At 40.2% G+C, this 14397-nt stretch overlaps 1 protein-coding gene across 4 annotated transcripts; it reads right to left on the bottom strand.

Annotated features, from left to right (window-relative positions):
- Nucleotides 1-496: 496 nt before the first annotated feature.
- On the bottom strand, nucleotides 497-12411 carry RLIM (ring finger protein, LIM domain interacting). Of its 4 annotated transcripts, none has more exons than XM_086756356.1 (4): nucleotides 12401-12411; nucleotides 4787-4975; nucleotides 3866-3949; nucleotides 497-3024 (listed from the first exon to the last, which is right to left on the bottom strand). In XM_086756356.1, the coding sequence occupies exons 2-4, from the start codon at nucleotides 4953-4955 to the stop codon at nucleotides 1490-1492; spliced, it is 1788 nt and encodes a 595-aa protein (XP_086612482.1). In that variant the 5' UTR covers nucleotides 4956-4975; nucleotides 12401-12411; the 3' UTR covers nucleotides 497-1489. The 4 variants fall into 4 exon arrangements, with proteins under 4 accessions (XP_086612482.1, XP_086612481.1, XP_010120603.1 ...); XM_086756355.1 differs by lacking the exon at nucleotides 12401-12411 and adding an exon at nucleotides 7251-7332; XM_010122301.2 differs by lacking the exon at nucleotides 12401-12411 and adding an exon at nucleotides 7258-7275.
- Nucleotides 12412-14397: the final 1986 nt, after the last annotated feature.

Here is a 14397-nt window from a genome sequence, read left to right on the forward strand (position 1 = left end):
CAATTTCAATATATCACATACATAATTTTAGAAGTAAATTCAACTCATTTCTATCTGCCCGACAGGAGTCTAAAGAGTTTGTTCGGGTTTTTAAAATAATATTCTTAGAATTGGCAACACATTTATGTGTACTCCCATAATCAATTAGAATTTTCAAATTTAACCTAACACTCTAATGATCTGTCTTCCAATGAATACTTAAGTTATTTTTCTGTGGCACTTGAGTCACAGGCTACCAGCCCTGGATGTAGCAGGTGGGGAAGACAAAAACCAAAAAAAAAACCAACAAAAAAAAAAACCACAACAAAAAAACCAAACCCAAACCCAAACCAACCCTGTCAACAGTTGTCTTCTGAACAGTTACACAGAGTTGCCTCAAAAACCAAAAGTAAAAGTTGATAGAAAAACTGGGCACAAACCTGACTGAATGAACTGGTACATACTGGTTTGTACTATTACACATCAGCATCCACCCTAAGAAATAACCAACCCTTAGAACAGTTTCTCATTTTTATCATCTTTTGCGGTGGCATTACTGAGCCAAAACACTGCAATTGTAACATTTAATTTCCATTTTTTTAATGCAATTAAGATGTCTAATTCAACTGGTTTTATATTACAGTAGCTGTTCACATAAATAGTACAGATATGCACTGCTCTTGACAGGTACACAGTCACAAAAGCAGCTCTCTCGGATTTAGTTTGCTCTCCGTGTGGTGGGTTTTGTATGAAAAGCGTTCTTCATTTCTAAGCATGGTACAATTTTAATTCTTACCGCGTTAGTACAACAGTGCATTGGAAAAGTACTGAGCTTCTACAAAAAAGCTTTACAATTTTAAAACAGATTTCTTTTTTTTTTTTTTATTTAAACAAGCATAGGCAATTCTTATATTTCCACAACAAGATAAATATCCCAGTTAAGCTAACAGCTCGTCCTACAGCGTGCCATAGTGATGGGGAAAGGGCGAACATTAGTGTTATTTACACAGACATGTCCAATATTAACCCAGTATGAAAATTAAAAGTATGGTCAAGTGTGCAATTAAGTTCATATTATTTTTCCAGATAGTTGGATTTCTTGCAAAAATTCCTCTACAGCTCATGTACATTTAGCTGGGATGGCTTCTCAAAGAACTCCTCATAAGCACAATCTTGAGGACAAAAATGTTTTTTGGACTGGGATGGGAGGGACTAGGTGGGGGAAAGAACTTAATACTCTTCACAAAGAAAAAAAAAAATATTTTTAAGTGGGTAGAAGTCTTTGGACAAGTGAAATTTAACAGCCAAACTGACTATAGCTTGAAAACCCTAATTAAAGAAATTTTTCCATTTTAAAAGCTTGAATTCAGAGAAAATGCTTTCATGAGGGAAGATTCACTCCAAGTCATTACTATACATTGAGGTACCACTCAAAAAGTGGCCATAAAGGAAGTGACTTCTTTGCCCATCACTATCACACTAACTGCTTGGCCATAAATTCAGATCTCATTTAGACAACGCTCTCTCTGTTACCAGAAGCTAAGACTGCTCTGCGACAAATGGGACAAGTGGAATTTTCCGATAACCAGCGATCAATGCAGTGGACATGATACTCGTGCGAACAAGGCAATTTACGGAGCTTGTTGCCTTCCGTGTACTCTGTAATACACACGCTACAGGTTTTCAGAGCATCGCTCTCACCAAAATTCCTCATCGCTAGGTTGTCAATTTGTTCTTTGGTGAGTCCTCTTGGTTGGTCGTCGTCATCTTCATTTAGCAGGAAAAACTGTGCAAGGCTAAGGAATGGTAGAGAACCACTTTCTTCAAATGTGACCGATCCCCTCGTATTGCGACCTTCCCGTCTGGCACCAGAAGTCGAACCACCTTCGTTACCGCCTTCATACACCTCCCCTGAGCTAACATCTGTACCTTCATTGCTTGAAGTACCACCACCGCCATTCTGTGGCTCAGAAGCATCCACGTTCTGATTTGGAGCCGGGCCACTAGGATCTGCATCGCTATCACTATACATGAAGTAACTGAGCTCTCCGAAGCCTGTCATGATCTGCCTTAGCATGGTCTGAATAGCAACTGACGTAGTCTCACTCAAGCCTGTGTTTAAGATCCTGCGGATAGGAATCCTAATGGTACTGACGTAAGTTCTCACTCCAGCCCGTTCTGAACGTGAAAACGTGCGCCTAAACCCTCCCCGTTCACTTTCGTAAGTGACTGTGTTGTTAGGTGTCTGGGACCTGGACCGAGTTCTGTTGGCTATGCTGTCTCGCTGCCGATATTCTCCTGGACGAACTCTTCTCACCTGAAGATCAAGTACTATGGTAGGAGGCCTCTGCCCAGGAGCTGCGGATTCACTGGTGCCGTTAGTTTCTGAAGAACCTGCTGCTTGAGGAACAGGTCTTGTTTCAGGGGTTGAAAACAGAACTGCGTTTTCACTTGGCATCTCAGTCCCCACTGTATGCTGCCTTAATGTCACATGCTGCCTAGTTCTAGAGCTTCCCTCAGCTTCGTGAGCTGAGGAGTGGTCAAGTGTTTGAGATGATGTATTGTGATGAGACCTGCGAGGAGCCTCACTCACCGGATTAATAGGTGACCTACTTCTATCAGTCCTAGCCCGTGTTCTCCGCTGTTCTGGACTCCTACTTCTTGCTCTCCTCTGCCCTCTAGGAGGGGAAGCTTCCTCAGTCGTTAGCTCCTCTGAAGTGCTCCTTTCTGATCCAGGCTGCCTTACAGATGGCGATTCAGACCTTGGAATTTCAGAGTCACTTTGGCTGTTTTCCAAATCCTCCCCACTGGAAGGCTCTGCAGGTGGCTCATTCTCAGTTTCTGGATTTGTGTTCCCATTATTACGGTTGACATTTATTTCCAAACTGAATCTGAAGTCACCACTGTTTGGGTTAGTCCGGCTCACCGCTCTCCAAGACTGGTTTCCTCGTTGTCCGCTTCGTGTTGTATTTCCAGTCTGTCGGACTGAATTAAGCCAGTCTATTATAGAATCTCCATTTGAAACATCTTCTGCGGACTCCGCACCTGCAAAAAAGACAGGGAACTACCAAAATTAGAGTACTGAGCTAATTTTGGAGTGATCTTTTCCAGAACATAATTGCTAAGTTTAACAAGTGACAATTTAGAAGTGCTTAACCCTATCAAGTGTTGTGTGGTTTCACACGGAGCATCACAACTCGTATCTACCAGAGTTCTGTTAAGGAAGCCAGGAGTGGACATTTTTCTAACATGAACAGATAGGCTGCAGCCATCACAGAGCAAACAAGTCAAACTAACACATAGTTTACTGTGAGTAAATGGAAAGTCCCATTTCAGGTGTCATAACACATCAATATTCTGTGTTTTCCTTTCCAAACAATTAACTGATCTATCGACTGCTAAAAAGAGAACTAAGTGTGTCCTGACCCTTCAACTTGAAGAATAGCTTCATGGCAAATCTACCTCACCTAGAGAATGAACGTCAGCGGTAAGCCCAAGCATCCTCCACCAATCTCTATAGAAGGGTGATAACAAAAGCAATACAGCGTCTTTGGAAAGGAGGAATGGTGAATAAAAAAAGAGGGATTGTCAAAAAGCATCCCAGAAGGGAGCAGACAGGAAGGCAATCTTAAAAAAACCCCAAAACAAATAACCAAAAACCCCCAAACAATCTAAATGAAAGTTTACATTGATGCAAGTAACATCCATTCTGAGTGAAATCTGTCCCAAACTGACCTCTGCAGCAGATACCAGATATAAGGTTCACTTAGTTTTGAAACAAAGCTCACCTTGCACCTGCCTAGGCTTAACTTGTTCCACTCCTGCACTCACGTTAAGGTCCGTACGGGGTGCTAAAGTTAAGAGTTTTCACAAATACTGTATATACCTCTATTCTCATCACTGTTTTGCTGTGGCGGACCTTCTTTAACTTGGTGTAGCCTTCTCAGCAACTCTTCTTCAGTAATTTCACCTTAGAAAATAAGCAAAGTTTTCCAAAAATATTTCCAAATCATATGTATGGCAAGCATTATCAAAAGCTTCTAAAGAAGGTACAAGCCACTGTCTTTTTTTCTAATTAAATCCTGCCATAATGAGGCTGTCAAACAGGTTGCTAAGGGGAAGTTCAGACACTTCAGTCCCAAGTAAATTTTGCTGAAGCTGACAGTTTCAACCTATTCAACAGCTTTCTGGTTCTGAAACCTCTACAACTCACCAGCAATTTTTGTCATCCTGTACCAATTAAATGACTGTCCAGTCTAGAATATTTAAGATAACATTTTCACAAGCACAGAAAAAAAGGTTTAAATTAGTTGAAGTCATGTCTTAAATTAGAAGTGGTTTGAATTAGGTATCATCCCACAGAGAGTCAATTTGAAGTAATAAGTCAATTGAAAACTGACATTAAATTGCTCATGCAGATTCTCACAGCAGACTACTCACCCTAGTTAAAAACTCTTAACCTCATCAGCACAAAGTTTTCACACAGATAGTTAAGGGAGATTACTTTTCGATCAAAAATACCTAAGGGTCTACAGCTGGAACTGGATCAGCTCTGGGTCTTCCCGCCAAGTTGTGCAAACACTAGACTTTTGTATCTGATGACTCCACAGGATCCTAACTAACTTTCCACTAGTCAGGGAACCGCTCAAATTTGAGTATGCACAAATTAGCAAGAAGCTACTTCCTATCACGGAGCACAACTGCAGCACACAAACTAAATGGGTGAAACAACTTCAGGAGAACAAAAAATGACACAAATCACCTACAAGCCATTCTGGTAAGATGTACATACACAAGCATTACCTACCTGGTGTTCCCAGCAAATTGTTATCTCGCATAAGCCTGTAGTCCTCTTCACTCAGGTTGTTTACAAACTGATAGAAAGCTTCTTCTCGATCTAACCGATCGAGCTGACTCTGACGTTGTGCTTCTGATTGATCAACACTTCCTTTATCACTCGAATCTGAGCTTTCCATCTTGATGAGTAGAAGAGTACCTAAAAGGGAGAAAATAAACCCTTCATCCAGTGCAGTGAGATATAGCATGAAATTTAGGTATGTTTAACCTGTATTACGGTTTTCATTGTTATCCCTAAATTGGGGGAGAGGGTGCAGGAAGTAGTTTGCTAATCAAGCGTAAAATATTCCTCATACTGCAACTGCCTCACAGATAACACACGCCTTACAGTGCCATAGAGCAGCGCAGTACAAGGCGCAAGCAAGCCATCCTTGATCACGCTCTCTAACTCTAAACGAGCACAGGATTAAGTGTCCATCACTTCTTCCTGCCCTGCACTACGGTGAGGAAAGCAGGAATCAATCTAACTTACTGCCTGCTATGGAAACTTCCTCCTCAGCACCCGAGTGAATTTTAACAGAACGAAGGATTCAAGCAGAGAAGACAGAAGATGCCATGGAACACCACATGTGCAAGAAAACCCACCTGGATTATAAGTTTTCTCAAAAAAGGAAAAGGGTTTGTAAAATGAGCTTTGTAGTTTTATGTCAAGAGAAGAATTTGCTTGGAAGTTTCAGCATTTACTGAACTGCTGATGTCGATAACTAGAATTTCCAGGACAAAACTCCACAGTGTGTACCAGGCATAACTTCTGCTGTAAAGAGTTGTCTTCTCTATTATTTATTCTTAATACAATCTTCTCATATTGTTTTTCATCTGGATGAGATCTTTGACAATGCCTCTCAAAAATAAATAAATAAATAAAAAATCTATGCACGTCACATCTATATTTGATAAATATTATAATAAAATACAGGCAAACGCAGGAGACATTCTGGCACTAGTTGCGCCATGCAAATATATCAAATGAAGTTAAAATAATAACTAGTTTCCGTAATCACGACGCCTCACTATTCACAACATCAAGAATTTTCCTGTACAACTGGTAGAATCTAGTTACTCAGAGAGGTGATTAGCAAGCTAATCCTTTGCATGCTAAAAAGCTCTGCAATAACATTCCCCATCAGAAAACATTCCTTCCATTTAAACCATACTTCATGTGACATGAAAATACTGGAAGAATAAAGCTTTTCTGCTTCTCACTGGAAAATTGCCAACACTTAGACATCTGTCTAGTGCAAAAAGCATCTTTTTTTTTCGGTTTGTCAGCACAGCTGTCAAGTCGAGACTGCCCACAGTTTACATTAGTGCTTCTCCACAGAAGAGCAGCACTGCACGATCTCCAGGGGTAGTTTATTTCAGCTGCTATGGTGAAAATTAAAGTGCACTGCCAACCTCAGTGTGTAACAGCAGAAAATTCCACAGGACAGGACATCCCATTACCGCAGATCTGCAGGTTATAAAACAGCCACTCCGATTCTCTTTGTCTCAAACTCTGACGCAGCAGAACTTGTTTTTAAGTTAGTCATATTCAGGCACAAACGACTTGTTGCCGCTCAGTAATACAGTACGCACGGCTACTGGTATTACTCGATTCTGTGAATTTAAGCCTTTGGTAATTTACTCTTTGGTAAAATGGCAGATTGTTCACGTTTTTACGAGTAAGCAGCAGCAATCCCTGGGGTTACTGCCATTTCAAATGGAAGCCTATTCGCGTTGTCCGCACTGCTAAATCTCTGGTGCAATCTGAAGACTGCATGGCCCGTCTGAAGACTTGCACGTGATGTGCTGTCGAACACAAAATGATAAATGAACCCATTCACTGGGAAAGTTGCGCAATGGTTTCAGCAGGTATGTTCAACTCGGACTGGGCTCAGTTATGAAATCCGTATGCCCTTCAAATATCAGACATGTGTTTCTAATGAGAACATAACTTATTTGAAACTCAAACAATTTTTTACAAGCTTTCTGTAGCAGAATTATGACTTCACGTAGCTTCACTTAAAGACATATGCATTCTAGAGAAGACACCAGAAATACAAAGACAGTAGGTTTTAAACAAAAATCTGAATAAAGCCTCAAGTAGAATGAGGCTTCCATCCAAAATGAAAGATGCATTAGTTCTTTGGGGATACATCAAAACTCTAACTGGCATTCCCTTTTCTAGGACAACAATGAAACAAAGTTGACAATAAGATTAAGAAAGTAAGAGAATGCAATAAGACGCTAAGGGACAGGAGCAGCATAAAGTTTTGTAAAATATTTTTCTCAAAATGTCTGCCACCTTGGTATTTACCGACATTAAAACACATAAAGATGGCAATATTAACATATTTGTAAGCCTTAGACTAATCCTACAACAGCTTTTAAAAAGGAAAACCACACTACGCATACGAAGCATAACATTTGTTTACCGCTTACGCTTTGAAATTTCCCTTTTAACTGCAAATTCCAGCGCTTGCAGGCACCTCAGCTCTGTAACACCTATTTGATTAAAAGACATTCACCCATTCCATTTCACAAGATGAAGGAGCACCGTTCCTGGTCAGAGAAAAAGGGAGCGTCAAAACAAGTGAAGGTGGGGGTGGGCTGGAATCTCTTCTTCACCAACAGACTGATGTACACTTCAGTAGGTGATCAATTAGGAAACGCCTTGCTTATTTCCAGGTTTGCTCCTCTTTTCTCCTCCATCGTCTCGTATCTTCCCTCCTAAACCATAAAATCAGCTATTGGACAAGACTGAGAAGATGTTATTACTAAGAAAAAAGCCTCAGAGGTTGGATCTTGAATTAAGAATCTGATTTTACATTAGGACTATTTCTACTAGTGACAAACTCGCAGTATTTTCCTATCGCAAGCTACTGTAAAAGATTACACTAGCCCACTGCACTCCAATTTCATGGAGTTTAGCTTCAGCATCCTAGAAATGCTATCCATCTTTATGGGATGTTTACAGCAATGGAAACATAGATGGCCAAAAAACGCACACATGCACATCAACACATTCTCCCTACCTTACTGTTGTCAGCAAATGGGACGATATTCTTAAAACCAGAGCTCTGATACTATAACCAGTAAATGGAAAATACGATTTCTTCCCCAAGGCCCCTGTTACTTTCTATCTCTTCACTGTCCACTCAGCAAATTGTCCACATTGTCCATTTAAGCCTCACCTCCCACACCACCGCAGAGCACTGCGTTACCAGAGTGAACTTACTAGAATATTTCACTACTAGTGTCTCAGCATGACTCCATAGGTCCCAACTGGCTGCACACCAAGATTTCCACGGTGGCACTCCTATTTCAGCGTGGTAGAGCGTTGCAGAAATAACTTGGAAACCTGTCCCTCATTCAGGATTCTGGTCTCAGCTCAGACACCACAGAAAATTTACACTGGCTTAAGGAAGCTGACTACAGTAACACAGGGAAACCTGATGAGGGAAACCCAACAGGAATACTATTAAGTTACAACAAAATAACCAACATTTGATTATCTAATAAGCAGATATGCTTCAACTCTGCTTCTCTTTCTTCCAGTGGTTTAGCTCAACTCAAAGTAAGATTTTGTTCTTATTCAAGTTTAAAGATTCGCAATTTCCTCCTTTAGTGTCCTCCCCTGTCAGCGCTGGGTTGACAAAGGGTGGGGAAGGTCACGTCTACGAGCAGGAAGTTCAGGTCTGTTGATTACTGCCAACTTCAGCTGAGACATCCAGCAATGAAAATCTCTTTATGGGAAGAGGAGGTGGGGGAATCACCTAAAGGTTGCACAAAACAAGAGAATCATAGCTGGAATAAACTATTTTATCATTTAAAAAAAAACCAAAGCTATAATTCTTCAGCAGCTGAATACCCAGACACATTAACCACAGTGAATTCTTAAGCGGTGTTCCCATCCCTCCACAAGTCAGCAAAGTATCTTCCCTGCAGTTACGCTTCAACAATCTCAGAGATTTTAGAGCACGAATGACTAGCTGTCTCTCCACCGCTGCTAGAGACTGCAGGAGCAAAAACAGTGAGCTCACAAAATATAATGTTTGTTAATTTTTTTTTATTCAAGAGCAGCAATATTATGCTCCTTTGGATAAGAACAATTTAAGAGTACTAGATATTCCCTCAATAGTGCAAAATTATTGTTCTTACTGTACAAGAAATATTTTACTTTTTCTCTTCTGCCAAGTCATGTGTAAACTACAAACTGAATCTACTGAGTCAGGATTTTACTACTGCTTAAAAACCATCTAGCGGGACAGCAAGCAGTGATGATATACTTGCTGTGCCCATTTACCTTCAACAATAACTCTGTGTATCTCCATCCTCACGGGCTACAGTATTCTTCCGAGAAAAAGTCCTAAGGGACCACAAGGCACAGTGATAAATCACTAGCTCTTCCTCTTTCAGAATCGTGTAGTGTCTCCTGACATTAGCTATCTGTATTGAACACCAAGACACAACCTTAGCCTGCATTCCTGATTTTTTAAGTTTTAAAATAATTACATAAAACATTAGAACTCTCATTAAACTAACTAGGTAAAACTTAGAAGATCTGACAAACTCAGAAATCTCTCACTTGCAGGGGTAAAAGAAAAAGCAATACCTTAAAGTTATAATCTTCATTAGATTTATGAGGCAAGTCTCAAATTTTAACAGGAGAAAGGCACTGAACAAGTTAAACTGCGTAAACAACTCGGATGCTCACAAGCTGGCTGTGCAACAAAAATTTCCTCTAGAACTCCCTCCATCTAGGTGTTACTGGTATTTCAACATTACATGAGAATTTGTAGCGCCCTGTATGTTAGGAAGGTTTCCTGAACTACAGCACGTCCCAGCAACATAATTAATACCTTTGTATAAACAAAAAAGATGATGGCAATATGAATAAGTGTTTCATACGTGTGCTCAGCAGAAGGCTAATTTCTCATTTATGATTCATAACCTCATAGTAATTAGGTACTTCAACCGGTAGAGCACCTTGCTCACTTCCAGTCTGCAGAAATTATCAAACCCTTTGACTAAAAGAAGTGACTCAGCAGTAGAAGCCAGAAATAGTTATTTTCTGTGTTGGGTTGTTATAGATTAACTGTTTTTTCCTCCCCTGCTTTCACTGAACATACCTCAAAGACATTTTAGCTCTACAGCAGAAGTACAGCACAGCTGTCTGTCCAAAGCGATTTCAGCGGCTCCAACACGCCATCCTGCTGGCAGGACCAGCCCCAGCCTGCAGTCTCTCCAATTCCGTTTCTCAAATGACACGGGAACAGCAGCTAGAACAGGCAGTTCTGTTTCCCCGGCTTCTTGAAGCACAAACAGAACCATCTTCGTGTGCAATATTCATCTGACTCACCCCACCGTCCAACTACTAGATTTTCCTTGAAGAATTAAAAGTTGAAAAATTGTTTCCATGCCAGTCAGTATCCAATTTCGCAATAGTCAAAGCTAGCAGAAAGTAAGACATAACAGAAATTGCATTTCCATCTTAAATATTTCATCATTCATGTCTGCAAAATCAAAAGCAGAAGCAAAAGCTGTCAGTGAGTCTTACCATTAAAGGATAAAGGCACCATAAAACAGTAAAACGAAACAGCTATCTATTTGCATTACCCATGGAGCTGCATTTTGTAAAGGGTTTTTTCTTTTTTTAATTTTTGTGCAGGTGCACAAGTTTCCTTTTGTGATCATACAAGGCTTTGATAGCACAGGTATAATCCACTCATCTACATCTTAGAAATGGTAACAACTAACAGACTTTTCAAAGTTGCATCATGAATTTTGGATATACTCTCTTTTTTTTTTCTGCTCTTCCTGCTTTCTATTGACACTCTGATGAACAACAGATCTACACTCTGACTGGATTTCTACTAAGCTCGCCACAAATTTTAAACGCTCAAGAACTCCCCATGTCCTCTTTGCCTCAAAAAAATGTCATGGAACATGTACCACTTTTGGAAAGCTGAAAGGAAAACTGTGTCCTCTATGAAGTATTCCATGTAAACCAGCATAAAATTTAAATGCCAGCTTAACAAGGAGTGTTAAACATCGATTTGCCTATTTCCCTACCCCAGTATGTTTCAAAGCAAAGGCTGTAAAACAAGACGGCGTTCTGAACATACACTTTAAACAATAGAAAGCAGATAAATACTTTTGCAGAACAGTTGCAGAAAATTCCACAGAATTAGGGGGGAAAAAAAAGGAAGGAGAGGAAAACATTTCAACAGAAACAACTGTTGAGATGAAGAGAAACACTCTTAGATGTACTACCAATTCCTGAGAAAACAGAGAAGTGAAGAAATCAGGGTACAGAATGCCAGCAGTCTCCAGCAGTCCTACAGTGTCCAAGGCAGAGCAGCCACCTTAGCGTATAAATTCCCAACTCAAAGAGCTCTAGTGAAAAAAGACACATTACACTTTTCCAACGTTCCCTTCCACATGACAGAGCTTAGCAATTCCCGAATACTGAGAGCACGTGCAACGAAGATGGAGCTCTGAAAATAAAACGCAGTGAGAACTGCCAAAATGGGCTTCACATCTTATCACCCGTGCTTACCAAAACAACAATTGTCACATAGAAGTTGAAAATAAAATTGAGATAGTACTGCCTTTGGCCCTCAAACTCAGATGATATCACAGAAGAGAAAGTTTAGTGTGTACAAGGTGTAACAAGTTTCCAGCACATGAAATTATCCTCTTTTCCCACAGAAGCGAGCTTCCCGCTAGGTCAGCAAGCGGGAGGCCCACTCTGAAGCTCAGAGGAAGAACGAACGCTGCACGCAAGTAACCAGTGCTGACACTGAAAGACAGCAGTATCAACAGGATTGACAGCCAAGGAAGTTGTACCCACAAAATCACATGATCATCACGCAGTGTTTTGATTTCTGAAGAAACAGAACTTCTGGTTAGTGAAAGCACAAAGTCAATCAAAACTCACTGAGTTTCAATTAAAAAAAAAGAAAAAATTCATCTTAAAATTTACTACCGAATCTCACTGTCGCCAGAAAAACACTGCTAAAACAACTACTACTGAAAGTAAAAGGCCAATGAAACGACGGTCACTACAACCACAACCCACACAGGAATTCCGACATCTGGATTTTCCTTGTTGATGCCTAGCGCCTAACAAATACAGAAGTGGAAAATAAAATTAAGTAAAATTTATTTGAATTTAAATAGATATCTAAGACTAGAATTCCACTTTTGACGGTGTATCATGGCAGGTACGCTCAAGTATTTTAACAAGACACATACATCTTGCATACTGAAATTAAGAGTGCTCTAAGCAAAATGTTTTTAAGTTATTAAACTAAAAATACGTGCGCTGACTTTTCCTACATATTCAATTATTATTAGATAGTTTTATGAGATGGTGCAACTCTGCAGATCTCCTCGAGTAAAAAGCTGAGCTTCAACACTGCACATCAGCAAAAAGTTATAACGAACGCCTCGTTAATATAAACCTGAACAGTATGAAGGACAGACAGGTTTGTGTGTTTCTTAAGATCTTAACTGCAGCCAGGCACCTGTGCAAAACCGAAACGGAGCCTCTGTGATGCCTCTGGCCGTCCCTACTCACCATACAAAGGTCCTGACTAAGTTATTTACACTGCTGCGCTGTTTAGAAGTATTGGTTTTGAGATGCACAAGACCTTCATAACAATATCTTGAGGACGGAGATGTTCGTGTTTGGTTTTATCCCTTCAAGATTAATTTTTGCAAGCTCCAGAGTTGATCAGCTTTCATCAAGACTGAGATTAAGTCATGAAACCTTGGACAAATACCCAATAATCTTGTTTGGATTCAAATGTTTCAATACATGGAAACAGAGTTCTCTACAAAAAAAATTTAGAACGGTCTAGTAATGTGTTAAGCTACACTGAATTGGACTTAAATGCAATCTTTAGACTCAAGTGTATGAACTCATAACATTACGTTACGGCTATTAAAAAAAAAAACCACAAAAGAAAAGTACAACATCTCAACTGCAACTAGAAGCATTCTATCAAGAGCAAGGAATTTATTTTGACATGTTCCAGTAGGGAAGAGGAATAAAGGAACAAGCTAGGCAGGCATACTAACATATAGGTGTGTTAAAATATTTCTATGTGCAGATCACACTACCCATTCCACTAAAAATACCAGTACAAAAAAAAAAAAAAAAAAGACACACAGTGTCTGGCAGACCAGACACTTGTAACGCTGTTTTCCAGTACACCTTGGCATGTCTGCAAATTCAGTAACACAGAAAATAAACACACGACAGATGACAACCACTGCATGCTTGAAAAATGCTCCTGTGGTTATTTCCGTGACAAACAGTTATGCAGTCAGAATTGCTGACGGAAAGAACACAGGAGTTGTTACGCTTTAGTGGTCTAACACAACAAGAAGCCCTTAATTTTATCACACGTGGTGTGTTTTCTCCTTGTCAGGAGCAGGCAAGACATAATTCCAAGCTATAATTCTTCTAATTCCAAAATGGCAAACCTGTAGAGGGAATACAGTCAGTTTAAGTGCTACCTGACCACTACAACAGAACTAAGCGCCTGACTCTCAATTAAGATAATTAACTGTACAAGCAGCAGCCAACTGTTGTTTTTTGGTTTTTTTTTTTTTTAAAGAAAAGACTTGACAAGACACTGCAACTAAAATTCAGGGACAAACTGGTGTCAGAGCTCCTTCAGCATTTTGACAACGATTTACAAGTTGAAAATAACCAGCACTGCCAACATGGACAGTAGTGTGACGGTACTATCGGGTACAACTGAGTCTGAATTCTTGTTTACAAGCTTCTCTGTATAAACACTCTATCTTCCTGAAAAAAAAAAATGGTGAAAAAAACAAAACTATTATAAAAAAATTAAAATTGGTGGGTGAAATCTTTGGTCAGGCTCCTACTACACACTAAAATCAAGACACGAACCAAACCTTGATGTACTATTACATACAACCTGATATTGCGCCTCCATTAAAGCAGATCACTGAAGGGAAAGTAATACACACATCTAGCTGGACTCCACAATGGGTTTGAAACACAGCAAACAGAAACCTTAAATGCCAACAAACTATACTACAAAAGGGAAGGAAGAACTTGTACAGGAAACTAAGGTGACAGAGCAACGACGACGTGATTAACCGGAGAGAAACTAACAGGATAGGAACACCAAACATCACAGGTTTTAACAGGTCACAAGCTGATCAAGACCCTTACAACAAAAGCAGTGAGATATGAAGAGTTCCTTTTGCCTGTCTCCCTCAACAGGGCTCCTTTCGTAACCCACGGGAAGAACAGATGAAAAATATGATCCTGAAGAGTTACGATTCCTTAAGTAGGCACTAAACAGTATGGGGAGGCCCAAGATAGTGGCTATAATTCCCCCCTACACTCCACTCCTCCAAAAAGGGGCTAGTTTCAAGTCCTTTTCCACCCCAACCGGATAACTAGAAGGTAAGGGGCCCAGCAGCCCTCCCCGAGGGGGGAGCCCAAACCCTCCTCCAGCTCCAAATGGAGGAACAGGTTCGCTCCGCTTCGGCGGGAGGCTCTGCCACAAGCCCCGAGAAAAAAAAAGGGAA

This window comes from Chlamydotis macqueenii, chromosome 11, assembly GCF_036417535.1.
Source record: "Chlamydotis macqueenii isolate bChlMac1 chromosome 11, bChlMac1.mat, whole genome shotgun sequence".
NCBI lineage: Eukaryota > Metazoa > Chordata > Aves > Otidiformes > Otididae > Chlamydotis > Chlamydotis macqueenii.